The 14,545-nt window shown below is 55.0% G+C and overlaps 1 protein-coding gene across 3 annotated transcripts in view; it reads right to left on the reverse strand.

Moving 5' to 3' along the window:
* DRC3 (dynein regulatory complex subunit 3) overlaps positions 1 to 14,545 on the reverse strand; it is a 35,044-nt gene that overhangs the window by 3,523 nt on the left and 16,976 nt on the right. For 2 of the 3 annotated variants that reach the window (XM_086686192.1, XM_086686191.1), the window contains exons 8-12: positions 13,588 to 13,707; positions 12,810 to 12,914; positions 11,214 to 11,396; positions 6,205 to 6,336; positions 4,040 to 4,159 (exon numbers count right to left, since the gene is read on the reverse strand). In XM_086686192.1, coding sequence (XP_086542318.1) covers positions 4,070 to 4,159; positions 6,205 to 6,336; positions 11,214 to 11,396; positions 12,810 to 12,914; positions 13,588 to 13,707 — 630 coding nt within the window. In that variant the 3' untranslated portion in view covers positions 4,040 to 4,069. Of the gene's footprint in view, positions 1 to 2,158; positions 2,283 to 4,039; positions 4,160 to 6,204; positions 6,337 to 11,213; positions 11,397 to 12,809; positions 12,915 to 13,587; positions 13,708 to 14,545 lie in introns of those variants that run through there. The other variant, XM_086686193.1, reaches the window with a different exon arrangement.

Below are 14,545 nucleotides of genomic sequence, written 5' to 3' on the forward strand. Positions count from 1 at the left end.
CGCCCCCTCCCTCCAGGCTTGCTCCTGGAGCACGCACGCGCCTTCTGCCTTTCCTTCCAAAGCAGCGAAGGACTTCAAAAGACAGATTTGGCCCGAACTTTGGCAAGAGCTGATCACAATCACTCAACTGGATGAGAGGAGTTTTAAAGAGATAACGTCATCGTCATCGGTGGGATTTTGAACCGTGATATGCTCACTGGTAATTAGATAAGAGAAGCCAGATCCTTTCTTGGGTACGTCCCTGTCTTGCTACAGGCTCTGAATCACACTGCCTGTGTTCAGATCAACTCTACCACTTCTACGCTGCGTATCCTTGGGCAGGTTACTCTCCTCTCGATGCCTCAGTTTTTTCATCTGTAAAAGGGAACCGTAATGGTACCAATTTTACCGTGTTGATGTGGAGACTGAAAGAGCAAATACGTTGCGTGGGGCTTCTCAGACAGCTGGCCCCCAGGAGGCCCTCGGTAAATGTCAGCTGTTTGTTGTTATTGTTACTTTTTACAGTCAGGGCATCCCTTTTTCCCCCCTGCCGACAGTCCAGCCTGCTTGTCTGCCACTGAGTTTCGGGGCCGTTCTTTTTCTGTGCGTCTCAGTTATCGGGGAGGGATTTTTCGTTCCTGCACCCACGAGGTGTCACGGACCTGGGAGCCATGCCGTGAGGGAACGGCATGACCCCTCCCTTGGTGGTCCATCCGGGGGATAGCAGAGTGGGCTCTTGGGGGCAGCGTTATTTCAGGGCTCAGGGAAAATGACATCTTCTTGTGTCTGGTCAACAACAGCAGTTGGCAGGTGTTTGGGGAGGCCCCGCCCCTGTGCCACTGAGCTAGGTGTTTGTCTCTGCCCTGGACAGAGGCTGTGGGCGTCGGGACTGCCGGGCTCTGTCTGCGGGACTCGGCCAGCACCGACAGAGCGGGGCTTGGAGAACTCCCGGCACTTGGGCTGAGCTGCGGCAGCCGTGCCGGGCGCCCTCGCTGGCACCGGGGAGGTACGTGCTGGAGAAGATGCCACCCCTGCCTTCCCTGCGAGCCTGTATCTTTTGTGAATGGTCACAGAAGCGAATCAACACAAGCGCGAGAGCCTGAAATTGTAATAAGTGCTCTGACAACGACGGATGGGGTGTGTGACAGACAGAGATTCTCCAGGGAAGTGACGAGGGAAGGCCCCTCCAAGGAGCTGCCATTTGAGCGGAGAGCTGAACAAGGACGAGCCAGACACCTGGAGACCTGAGGGAAGGGCATGTCTGCTGGGTGGAATATCAAATGAAAGGAGCGAGCTGGGGAGCAAGGGCGCGAGGGGAGGAGGCCGCTGAGGCAGGCGGGCCAGGCATGAGGGTCTGGTGCACTACAGCGAAGCGCTTACTCCAAGGGTCACGGGAGGCCGTTAGAGCGTGTTGTGCAAAGGCACAAAATGATGTGGTTTTCCAAGGCTCTCTGGCTGCCGCCTGGAGAACAGCCTGTAGGAGGGCAGTGAGGAGGCCAGTGGTCCCCGCAAAGGACAATGTGGCTTGACTGGGTGGTAAATGCAGATGAGACAAGCGCCACCACTGGACCCCAACGCAGGGGACCCAGGGAGCGCCCTAGGTGAGCAGACCCACGAGCTCTGGCTGACGGCTGATCTGGGACTATGCATCACCAAAAGTGCTGGTAGAGGGTCGGAGGGGCAACATGCGGGATCAGAAACGGTGCTGCCCATCGCAGATACTCAAGGGTTAGGAAAACCTGCGGGAGAAATCTCAGAACTTAACCTCTATTTGCAACTGCCTCTCTTGGAAACTGCCAGAAGCCCCGCAGAAACGACCTTTTGGAAACCAACCTGTCGGTAAGTTGAAACCACTTCATTATCATGAGCTCCTCTTTAGTCGGGCCCCACTGAGCACCCAAGGTTGTTCTGTTTGTTGGCCTATTTCATCTGCCAACCACCCTGCAAAGGGCATCATTGTCCCTTCTGCAGGTGGGGAAGCTGAGGCTCTGGGAGGCTTTCAGGCTTACCAGAGCCACAGAGCCGGCCCCACCGCATCTGTCTGGCTTCTGTGCCAGTCAGCCTGGGGGGAGCGGTGGGGGCGGGGGAGAGGGGGTGTCAGCCCCGCCCACCAGCTTCTGCGGGCCCACTGTGCCCGAGCCCCGCCCACCGCAGCCACAGCCCCGCCCACAGTGCTCACAGCGCGCACGTCGTAGGGCAGGTCCTCGTCGAGCTCACCCTTCAGTATCTTCTCGAGGGTATTGATGGAGATCTCCAGGAGCTTCTCGTGGTGGTGGTTCTCCAGGTCCCGGCACTGAGCCATTGTGCAGGCAAGTTAAGCAAAGGTCAGGGATCGGAACAGACCAGGCGCGTCCCGACCCTCAAACCCTCAAACTGCAAGTCTGCAGACCCTCAGAGGGCGGGGCCGTTTCCTCCAGGCAAGAACGGACTTTGAAGGGTGGAGGGGCACACCTGGAGGTGCCAATGCATCACCTCCTTCACAGTCAGTGGTACACATGCACGAAATCCCAGGGCCATCCTGATCCCCACTTCCCCGCCCCCCCAATCAACACTCACACACCTGCTCACCACTGACCCTTGGCGCTGGGTTCTCTCAGAGCCTCTCCATCCAACACCTCTCTCCCTGCCACCGCCTCCTGACTGGACAGCAAAGAGCTGGTCTTTCCGCTGTAGCCTTTTCTCCCAACAGCAGCCAGCACGCTCTTAAACATAGGTAACCGGACCTCATCCCTCCCATGCTATACCTCTCCAGGAACTTCCCACTCTCCCTTGTGGCCTAAAGACCCCGTCTTAGAACTGGATCTCTGTGACCCATCCTCAAGGCCTTTGCACAGGCTGCCTCTTCTGCCTGGGATGTCCTCCCCACTTTTCTGCCTTGTCCCTCTGGCCCACACTCAGGTTCTCAGTGGACCCTCCCTCAGGGAGGCTCCTGGCCCTGATCTCTGTGTGGGCTGCTCACTTACTGCCTCCGTAACTCTGTCTCCTTGCACGACTGTGGACCCAGAAAGGTAGGACTAGGAGGCTACTTCTGGGGTAGAGCATAGCAGTTTGTCCCCTACACGGCAGGGCCCTGAATTCAGGTAGCAGAAAGGTTGGTCATGCCCTAAATGCTCTAACCCTGACATTTAACCTGACGATCTCATTCTAAATGATTTGTCAGTATCTGTCCCACTCCCAGGGTGTGTGTACCTGCGAGGTAGGAAGCAGACAGGGATTCTGGGGTGTGGTCTCTCCGTGAACATCCCTCCTTTGAGAACAAATATGCCAGGCCTTATACTGCAATCGATGGGGCCCCACACAGCAAGCCCGGTAGGTATCCAAACCCTTATGCTAACAAGGCACCATTGTTCTGAGAGATGGGAAACTCCCTCAGACCCTGTGGAACATTCTTTGAACATTCCAAGTAGTTGCCAAATCTCCATCTTTTGAAGGTGAGCTTTTTCTGTGGTGACAAACTAGAGGATTTCTATTCCTCTAACGTCACAGGTCGAGATTCCCACTAAATGGGGTCCTGTGATGGGGTGGATATCATCTTGGTACAGGTATAGATCTTTCTGTACATCAGACTGGGGCTCAGGTATTTCTGGCAAAAAGTGAAGTATTCTAAAGTATGGACTTTTTGGCCATCTCTGCCAACATGTTTAGGGCCCTGGTGGCAGTGGGAGGGGGTAGGTGTGACCCCAAAGGTGGCTACCTGGAAGGGGACCACTTATTTGCATCCTGCTTAGTTGGTGAAAAAGCTTTAACCCTTCTCTGCCTTTTGTTTAAAATGCAGGTGCTGGGGCGCCTGGGTGGCTCAGTCGGTTGAGTGGCCGACTTCAGCTCAGGTCATGATCTCACAGCTCATGAGTTCGAGCCCCACGTCGGGTTCTGTGCTGACAGCTCAGAGCCTGGATCCTGCTTCAGATTCTGTGTCTCCCTCTCTCTCTGCCCCTACCCAACTCGTGCTCTGTCTCTGTCTGTCTCTCAAAAATAAATAAACATTGAAAAAAAATAAAATAAAAAATAAAATGCAGGTGCTTCTCCTCTGGCTCCCCTGGAGGCGTGGGCCAGGTAACCCCACGAGCCAGTAGCGTCTCCCCATGGAGGGTCATCTGGGAAAAGGATATAGGCTTTGGACGTTTTCAATAAAGAGTGCCACCAAGTCCATGATGTTCCTTTCAAACGTGTTTATAGTCTCCTGGAAATGATAAAGAGCACAGTTAACATGAATATTTAGACATGAACTTGACTGACCTATCATCAGAGCAAAAGGCACTCCTTAGAACTTAGCAGGTGCCTGCTTTAATCACAGACCTTCAGGGTAAAGACCAACCACCCTGACCTTCCCAGGTAGATGCCTATGAATGGCCCCCTCTCCTGACCTCTTTCTCACAGCTGCATTACTCTCCAGCCATTTCACCTTACTCACTCCCCCACAAGGTTTAATGCAAAGCTTCCTCCGGGCCTTTGCACGTGCTGGTCCCTTTGCCAGGAACACTTGTCCGGGTCCCACCCCTTGTAACCCTCACGTACACACATAGAGCTAACCCCCTTCCTTTGGGCTTCTCGATGATGGCATCTATCCATCACTTCCAGAGAAACAGGGGAGAGAGTTGCTGAGAGACTGCCTGGATCAGTATCCCAGCTCCACCACTGTGTTTAATGTCCTTGGGGGTCAACATCCTCATCTGTGAAATGGGTTTCCTTTGTAGTCCCCGTCTCGTGGAGTTGTGAAGTTTACATGAGTTACTTCACACGAAATGCTTTGCCAGGTGCCTTGGTGATGCTGGCTGCTGCCCCAGACCTGTCACCATCAGTGTGGCTGTCTGCATGCCTACCACCTCTCTCCGAGGCACCCTGCACTGCTGCCCCCCAGGGCTTAGCTGTCCCCCAGGGCTGAAATGGGACTTGAGTGAGGGAGCAATGGAAGAGGTGATGAGAGGCCTGCTCCCCTGTGAGCCCCAGGCCAGGTCATGCCCCTGATCTAGCAAAGACTCCCGGGGCTACAGGGTGGGCCGAGGGCCCTGGGGAATCTACAGCAGTCCGACCCCTGTCTGCAGGCCGAGCCAATTATACATGTTTCAAATGTGTGTGTAAACACTGTTGTAATGAATAAAAATGGGGTCACCATGACTGCACCTTAGAGCTTTTTGGCTGCTTGGTGACACAAGTACGACCGACCATGTACACATCTGGGGACTTTGGGGACGCTGCAATGGGGATCTCCCTGCATGAAAAGGCTGGGAGCCGCTGCCTAAGCCTCCCCCGCCGCTTGCGAGCTGCTTCCTGCAGTGCTTGAGCACTCCCGGTGGGAGCCAACACCTGCCATGTGACGTGATGGGGAGATCTATCCCTGTCTGAGGTGTCCCTTGACATGTGAGGGATTGATTAGGCGCGATCTCTTGGCCTGACCACGGCAGCATCCAATGAGGTTTGATTCATCACAGCCTTCGGAGACCCCAGCCTCGGCTGCCTTGTGAACACACAAGGCACTCTGGCTGCTAAGGAATTTTAGAGAGAGGCGCTCTGCATTTCCGCTGCTTCGTGCTGAATCACAGGCTCCGCGCGCGGCCCTGAGATGTGGCAAATACGCACTGCAATGCGGAGGAGCCTTTGTTTGTCCCAGAGTGGGGGCCTACTTTGTCTTTCAAGCACCCAGATGACTCCTGGGGTCTAATCAGAAATAGCTCTCCCTGCTGAGGCTCTGGGTGCTTCCAGGATAGGGGGTACATTCCAGAGGAATGAGCTCACCTCTACATGTGGGCGTGAGAATCAACTGCAATCTAAGTGACTGAAATATATTAAAAGCAAACACAGGACGGATGAGCAAAGAAAGCTTTAGTCCGCCGTGCTGAGTCACACAGCAGAGGAGCGCCTGGGAGGGCTCCAAGCTAAAATACCATTCGGGGGCACCTGGGTGGCCCAGTTGGTTAAGCATCGGACTTCAGCTCAGGTCACGATCTCACTGTTGGTGAGTTCAAGCTCCGCATGGGGGCTCTGTGCCGTTAGCGCAGAGCCCGTGCCGTTAGCGCAGAGCCCGTTTCAGATCTTCTGTCTCCCTCTTTCTCTGCCCCTCGCTTGCTTGCGCTGTCTCTCTCCAAAATAAAATGAACATTCAAAAAATAATTATGAAAAAAACAATAAAATAAAATACGGTTTTGCCACTGAATCCACTATATTCTCGCAAAGGAGACTGGCAGGGCGCGATCGCATCACACCTGTGCCCCAGGGGCTCGGCCTCACCTCCAGCTGCTCTACCAACTGCATCTCCAGTGTCATGAGCATGTTGAACAGCTCAGTGATGTCCTTGCTGTGTTCCGCTACCTTCATCTCAAGGTTGGTCACTTCGGACTCATCTCGAATGGCATTTAAACTCTGGAAACAAAAGCCTGGGTTTTAGGAATCCACAACTGAGTGTAATTAGTTAACGACAGGCGACGATCGGTTTTGTGGGTACGAATGTGAACTCTGGGCTTGGCCTGTCCACGTTCAAGTGTCGGCTCTGCCATTTGTCAGCTTTGTGGACTTGTGGAAGCTACTCACCCTCCCCATGCCTCGAGGCAGGTACAGCAGATGCCAGCACTAGTCAGTGAGTTCTCGGTCCACGTTAGCTCGGGTTTTCATTAGTGGTGGCTGGGCTGGGTGGAAGGAGCGATGGCTTCAGAGTCGGGTGAACCTGAATTCGAATCCTGTCTGGGTCACTTATCAGCAGTGTGACCTTGAATGAGCCACCTCCACTCTCTAAGCTTCGGTTTCCTTATGTAAAGTGGGACAGAGGTGTGTGTCACAACGTTGTGGGGATTTAGCAGTGTGTATGAACTCTTGGTTCACGGTGGGGCCTCGGCTAACAGAGTCCAATACAAGGTCCACAGCAGGCACAGGGAGACAGAGAGACACTGGAAATGTAAGACAGATCCAGTCTTTAGGAAACCAGTTGGACCCACAGAGCACCCCACTGAGCAAGGGGATGCCAGCGGTGAACAGATGCTAGGCCCCTTGGAATGAGAGGATGCTCACGGGCCGGAAAACACCCTGGGGTCCAAGCCTGGCACTGAATCCCAGACACTCACTAACAAAGGTCCTGGGGACTCGGCCATCAGATGCACTGTCAACTTGTTTCTGTTGATATATGGTATTATTATTTTTAATGTTTATTTTTGAGAGAGAGAGAGAGCAAGGGAGGGACAGAGAGAGGCGGGGAGGAACAGAATCCGACGCAGGCTCCAGGCTCTGAGCTGTCTGCACAGACAGCTTGAAATCACAAACCGTGAGATCACGACCTGAGCCGAAATTGGACGCTTAACCAACTGAGCCACCCAGGTGCCCTGATGTATGGTATCAGTTGGGAAGGAGGACAGAGTACCTTGGCACGATTCGGTGCGATGAATGATATTTATAATAATGGTTACCCCGTCTGGAGAAAAATCAGGTTCAATCCCTACCTCAAACCTTACGTGAAAACAAATTTCCCACAGAGTGAAGATTTAAACATACAAAGTGAAGCCATACAATCCTAGAAGGAAAAATAGACGGACTTCAATAAATAATCTCAGGGTAGAGAAGTCCTTTCTAAGTATAAACCAGAAAAAAGACTGATAGGTTGTACTACATAAAATGTGTAGAAATTTTGAATAGCAAAAGCACCATAGACAAAAAAACGACACGATAAACAACAAAGTGGGAAACATATTTGCAATTCATTTCACTGACACAGGGCTAATTTCTCAATCTATAAAGAGCTTGTACAAAGTAATGATTTCTTTTTAAAGAAAGAGATATAGATCAAAAACCAAACAGAAAAAAATGGATTAGGGCATATTAGAAGAACAAAGAGTTCACAGAAAAAGAAATAAAAATGTTTAGAGGAGCCTGGGCGGTTCAGTCGGTTAAGTGTCCGACTCTTGATTTCGCCTCAGGTCACGATCTCATGGTTCGTGAGTTCGAGCCCTGCATTGGGCTCTGCACTGGCAATGTGGAGCCTGCTTGGGATTCTCTCTGTCCTTCTCTCTCTCTCTCAAGATAAATAGACTAAAAAAAAAAAAAAAAAAAAAAAAGAAACACAAATGTTTATAAAACATGCAATGCCTATCCTCACTTAAGGGAAAATAAACACATGCTCCAAGTGTGCCAGACTGGCAGAGACGAGGAAGACTGAGAGCACCGGTCTGACAAGGAGCAGGCCGAGGGGCAGAAGCCACGGCCTCCGCGGAGCACGGCTGAGCAGTAACTGGTAAGAGCAGCAATACCCAGGTCTACCTCTGGGACTTCATCCTACAGATCAGACTCGCGCCAACTTACCCACTGCAACACTGCTTGAAAGAGCGAAAGAATGGAAAAAAATGAATTGTCCGTCCGTCAGCAGGGACTGGGTTAATAAATCATGGCTCATCCATGCAATGAGAGATGTTACAACTATTAAAAAAGAAGGCAATTCGAGTTTTGGAAGGATCTCTAAGCTGCATAGATAAAAAGCAAAGGGCAAAACAGCATGGTACATTTTCATCTCACACACACTCACACACACACACACACACACACACACAAGGGTTGGACTGACTGTACCCAACCCCCATCTACATTTGTCATTCTGTGCCCATGCTTAGACATGCATTACCTATCTAGAGACTGCCCGTCACAATTTTACGCCTGCTCTGCTCCCTACCTGTCCCCCCCCCCCCACCCCCTACAGTTCTGGGAGGCGGTTACGTCCATTTCTCTAATGAGGAAACGGAAGCCAGCAGAGGGTCACCAGTGAGGGGTCCATGTGAGCATTCTGCTGACCCACTGACCCCAAGCCGTGCCCCGCTGGGCACCAGGAGGAGGCGCTGAAGGAGCCCTGGTCTAGTGGGCGTGGCAGGAGGGGGATAGGACAAGATCAAGAGGTCCCGTGAGGAAAGAGAACTGGGGCCTCAGGCTGACAGAGTCCTGTGAACTTCTAAGGCAGCGGGCTCAGCTTGGGCTAGGCAGGAGGCACCTAGGAAGCTCTGGAAAATCCCAGTGCCGTGCCGCACCCCCTGAGCTGGGGCGTCAGCCCCAGCCCTGTGGGGTCCCTGTGGACTCTGGTGTGTGGGCTGCATGAAACCACTGCTCTAGGCTCTAGGAGAGGGGCGCTCAGGGTAGTCTGCTCATCCCAGGCAGCCTTTGAGGGTGTCGCCATTATGGGGGCCGTGGGGCCCGGTGCCTCAGAAGCCGGGGGAGCCAGCCTGCTCCGAAGAACTACCCCCTGAACGTTAGGAAGTCAGGCTTGGCGCCAGCAAGAGCACAGCACTGGCGGTAGCCTGGTCCGGGTCCTGCTTCTCCAGGGGGATGTGTTGCTGAGGGGGCCGGGCCCAGGCCTGGGAGGAGCCTGCTGGCTGGTGTCCAGGCCTCCCAAACCCAGCGGCTGCAGGCACCAGATAAGAAATGTCATGGAGGGGGCGCCGGGGTGGCTCAGTCGGCTAAGCGTCTGACTTCAGCTCAGGTCATGATCTCACAGTTCATGAGTTCGAACCCTGCGTCACGCTCTGTGCTGCCAGCTCAGAGCCTGGAGCCTGCTTCGGATTCTGTGTCTCCCCGCCTCTCTCTCTGCCCCTCCCCGACTCGTGCTCTGTCTCTGTCTCTCTCGAAATAAATAAACATTTTAAAAAGAAGAAGAAGAAGAAGAAGAAGAAGAAGAAGAAGAAGAAGAAGAAGAAGAAGAAAGAAACCTCAGGGAGGATGTGCCGGACAGGGTCCAGGAGGACTGGAGACGTGGCCTGTCCAGAGGGGACAACTGCCACTGAGGCCCTGCTGACAAGTGCCTCCACAGAAGCTGGCAACCACAATTTTTCTGTGAAATCTTCCCATTTTTAACGTCAGCAGGATGTTCAAAACGTTTTAAAATCCTCTGCAGGCCAAATAAAACACATATGTGAGCCAAACGTGTTCTTCTGCTGACAGGCTTGAACTTCTGGGTGAATGCAGTCACACCCCACCCTAAAACATAAGGAGGAGGGTCTTGAGGGTTAAGTCGCGCAGAATGTGAGGTCGTTGGTGAGGCCGATGAGACGACCGGGGACCGGGGAGTGAGGAGGGCCGGGAAGCATCTGGGAGCTCATTGCCAACACTATTATATCTGAACGTGCATTATCTGGGGATTTTGCTTGACCTTAAACTAAGAGTTCTCAACCTGACGGTGCTTCGTGGGTTCCTTGAAGCCCCTGACACTGCAGGCGAGTGCCCACATACTCGGTGTATGTGGACAGTTTTTTGAGGAGAAAGAAAGTCCATAGCTTTCCTTAGAGTCTCACGAAGATCTGTGACTTAGAACAAGAACCCATCTTTAAAAATAATGCTAACTAGGGGCACCCGGGTGGCTCAGTGGGTTGAACATCTGGCTTCGGCTCAGGCCATGATCTGCAGGTTGGGGAGTTGGAGGCCCGCGTTGAGCTCGCTGCCGTCAGCCTGTCCGCGCAGAGCCCACTTCCGATCCTCTGTCTCTCCTTGCTCTGCCCCTCCCCCACTCGCACTCTCTCAAAAATAAACATTAAATAAAATAAACATGATGCTAACGAGAAGAAGCAAGTCCCACCAAGCGCACATGGTCCTGAGTGGCCTGGGTCCAGCAGGTCCCGAACGACCGAGGCCTGCTTGCTCAGGTGGAGTGCCCTTCCTCCACCACCCCTGGCTCATTTCTCTTTGTCCTGTGAGCCTCAGCCTGAGTTAAGGTCCCTCCAGCAACTCCCAGAGGCTCCCTGGGCTCCCCTCCAGTGTCGTACTGACCACCGCAGCGGGGAGGGCCCGGGTCTGCACCCCACACCATGTGGGAGCTCGCCGAGGGCAGGAGCCACGGCCAGCATTGGTCTGGCTGCCCAGAGCCAGGCACCGAGCGGAGGCTCAGAAAATGTCTGCTAAACGAACGAATGAACCAAAGCAAAGTAGCAGTTCTTGACGTTGCTAATAACAGGAGCGACAACACAACACCATTGTTGACAGTAAGGATGACACCGCCTTAGCCCCCGGGGGCGTTTTAGGTGAAGGGGACCCACAGGCGTCACCCTGGGCTCAGCTCCGGCACGGTGCTGGAGTTGTGGTTGGTGGCACCGGTGGAAGGCTAAACCCTTGGCTCTGCCACTGAGCTGGGTGATTTCTGGCAAACGGGGACAGTGACGGCGGGTCTTAGGGGTCGTCAGAGGTAGAGGGTGTGCAGCCCCTCCAGTGGGGCCAGGCCCGCGGGGTGGGGTCAGCATCTGGAGCAGGAAGCAGGGAGGGGACACGGGAGGGGCAGAGCCTACCAGCAAGTGCGTCTCCTCGAACTTGGCAATCCTGCGTTTACCCTGCTCCCGGTTTTCCTGGATGGCCTCCTGGACACACTCATTGAAGGTGTCAAGCTCCACTTTGCGCTTCTCCTGCTGTTTCAGGCCATATTCGAAGATGTTCAGGCAGACGATGACGAATTTGTCCTTGTAGGTGAGGCCGTTAAGGAAGCTATCTTGGGGCCAGGCTGCTGGGAGGATGCAGGTCGAGGGTGGTGGCAGCTCCTGGCACAGGGCCGGGAGTTGAGATTTGGAGTCTAATGTGGTGCCGGGGCATCCCTATCCTCACCGTGAGGGACTGGTCTCGGGAAGGAGGCAGGGGCCATGGGGGGACGCTACAGAGCAGAAGAGAGACATGCTAAGAAAGGCCCCAGGAGAGGCATCCTGGGCACCCAAAGGGGCCGGGGAGGGGCTGGGAGCCCAGGCGGAGCCAGCCCCAGCCAGCGAGCTGGGCAGTGTATGTTTCTGTCTCTGCCGTGATATCTAGGGGGCCTTTGTTGGGCTCCTGTCTTTGTGCTCAGCTGTTGCAGGGGCGCCGAGGGAGCCTACGAAGCTCAGGGGACCACAGGCTGGACGCAGAGAGGTCCGGGTTCAAGTCCTGGCTCTGCTGCTCCTCCTCTCTGGCAAGCCACTTCACCTGCCTGGACTTGGGCTTCCTCACCTGCAGCATGGAGTCCTTGAGGTCAGGCAGGCGCTACGGCCCAGATGTGAGCCCAGGTCACCCAGCTGGGGGATGGCAGAGCCAGGCCGGGAGCCCGTCTGTCTGGCCTAGAGCCCTGATTGTCACCTTCTGCTTTGCCTCACACCCTCTCCATCCCCTCCCCCACCCTTTCCAAAACGTTGAGTTTTTAAGAGAAAGTTTCTTTCTACCCAGTGATGGCTGCTCCACAGACATACTGTGTGACTCGTTGCCAGTCTCAGCGCTAATTCAGTCTGTTGTGAGTCTAACCTGAGTCCCTCAACGTATAGTTTATGCCAACTGAGGTCATCATGGCTTCGGCCATGACAAGTGCCAGTCACAGCCTCTGGGATCCAGCTGACTGGGGGAAAGGATGCCGGCTCTTAGAGCGACAGACAAGGGCTCAAATCCCAGCTTCTAACTGCATGACCTTGGACAAGTCAACCTCTCCAAGTTTAGCTTCCCCAATTATAAAATGGGATTAATATAATAACAGCACCCATCTGCTGGGCAGTTGGGAAATTATAAACACTGTATGCAAAGCTCACAGCAAGAGAATATAAATATAGGTATTACAGATTAGCGCCATAGACCCACACTTCAGTTTTCCCTCTTTGACAACCTGGCTTGTCGAGCACAGCGGACCCCGTGCCATGCTGTGCGTCCCCTGAAATCCAGGCAGCGTTTCCCCGCGCCACTCAGCTGACCTCTTGGGTTCTCCACTGCCTCTTGGGTACATGGCTGTGAAGGAGGGGTTTTATCTTCTAGGGTTTCGCAAGAGAAATGGGGAAACCGAGGCCCAGAGCAGAAGGGGACCTGCCCCCGGCAGGCTGGTGGTGTGGGGCCCGGGCTCTGCCAGGGGAGGTGACCATGAACTTGGAAGGATATGCCTGAAGGAGCTCGCCGACGCCGGGAAGGTGGGCCAGCTTGTTGCCCTCTACGTCCTCAGCGTACATGCTGTCAAACAGGAAGGAGCCGTTCAGGCGCTCGACGAACGCGGCCTGCAGTCAGAAACACAGCAGGGCTTGGGGGACGCTGATCCCCTGGCAAGGGCTCCATGGGTGGGGCCCTGTGCTGGGCGCTGGGGTCAGTGGACACTTTGCAGACGGTGGGGGAGGGCACGCTGCCCTTGGGCTTTAGCCCTCCAGGAGGACAGGGAAGGCACGCCGGGCCAAGGGCCTGGCACACGCGGAGGTCCAGAGGCATCAACTGAAGGTTGCACGAGGCTCAGCGTGCCTGGAGGAAGGGGTGCGGGTTGTGGGGCAGAGTGGGTCCGGGGTCGTGCCGGGGAAGGACTTCAACCTTCCTGGCTGCCCGTGGAACTGCCCTTTTCTTAAAAGGAGCTGCTCCCTCAGATTGTTTCCCTAGGCCCTCGTGCTGGACCTGGCAGGCTGGCAAGGAGACAAGGCAGGTGGCATCCGGGCGGAGACAGAGCTGGCTCTGTGGCGAGCAGAGCGAGGAGGGGACAGGGCGGGACAGAGCGCTGGCCTGTGGGTGATGTACAGGCTCCGTCACAGCCAGGAGAGGCCACACGGCATACGTTCGCCTTCAAGAGCGGTTCTTGGGGCCTGGGCCCTGCTGGCTTTGATCCAGCTGGGGCCATACCCTGTGGCGGGCATCTTGGAGCCAGGGCAGGGGGAGGTGGGCAGCAGGGCTCCTCCCGACAGAATGTACCTTGTGCTCCTCCAGCTCCTCCCACTGGGCCCGCTCATCATCCAGCTGGGCCTGAATCAGGTTCTCTCGCTGCTTCAGCTCGTCAATGCCGTACTGGTGTTTGATCTCTGCCAGCTCCTTCTGAGGGGGGGATGGGAAGGGGCACTGTTACTGGGGCATGTTTGGTCCCTTCCTCCCGGCCATGCCGGCCTCTGCCATCCCGCGGCCTCTCTAGCGAGGGTGGGGGTGTGGACAGTCTCCTAGTGAAGGCTGTGTGGGCAAGGATGGCTTGCTTCCTCCTGGCCTTTTCCAAGTATGCTGAGTCTAAGGGAAATGAGGGGAAGGACCAACAGCATGGGGGGGAAGGGAGCACAGGCAGGCGGCGGGGATCAGGGCCACGCCCCGGGCAGGCGCACATGCCCAGAGCAGGTGCTCCCGCTCTCTTCCAGGGATGCACGATGGGAAACAGGTAAAGTGAGTTACCCGAGTCACAGGCCTGGTCTCAAGGGCCTCGGACCTTGGCTCTGTGCCCTGCCACCTCCTGGCTCTTCTCCCAGCCCTCCTGCTCATCCCCTTATACCCAGCGGGCACTGCTGGAGCCTGTAGGGCTCAGTCCTCACCCTTCTCGGCTCACTCGACACACCCCAGGTGATTTCACCTGTGCTAAGGTCAAGTGCAAGCACGTCCAATGGCTCCACCCTCAGACAACATGCGGGTCTTTACCTTCAGCCCAGACCCTACCTTTGAGAGCCTCTCTCCCCTAGCTGCCTCGAGAACACTGCCCCCTCACCATGTCCAAGATGGACTTCTGTCCTCCCATGGTCCCACTGAGGTGAGTGGCCCCCCAGCCATCCAGCACCCCGGCCGGAGACCCGGGACACATGTGGGACCCTCCCTCCTCCAGCAGACCCAGGTTGTGCCCTGGCCTGTCTGTGCTAGCTCCTAATCCTATCTCACCATCCTCTCTCTCTGGCCTCGA

This window comes from Puma concolor, chromosome E1 (assembly GCF_028749965.1).
Source record: "Puma concolor isolate L17-30 chromosome E1, mPumCon1.1.hap2, whole genome shotgun sequence".
Classification (NCBI taxonomy): Eukaryota; Metazoa; Chordata; class Mammalia; order Carnivora; family Felidae; genus Puma; species Puma concolor.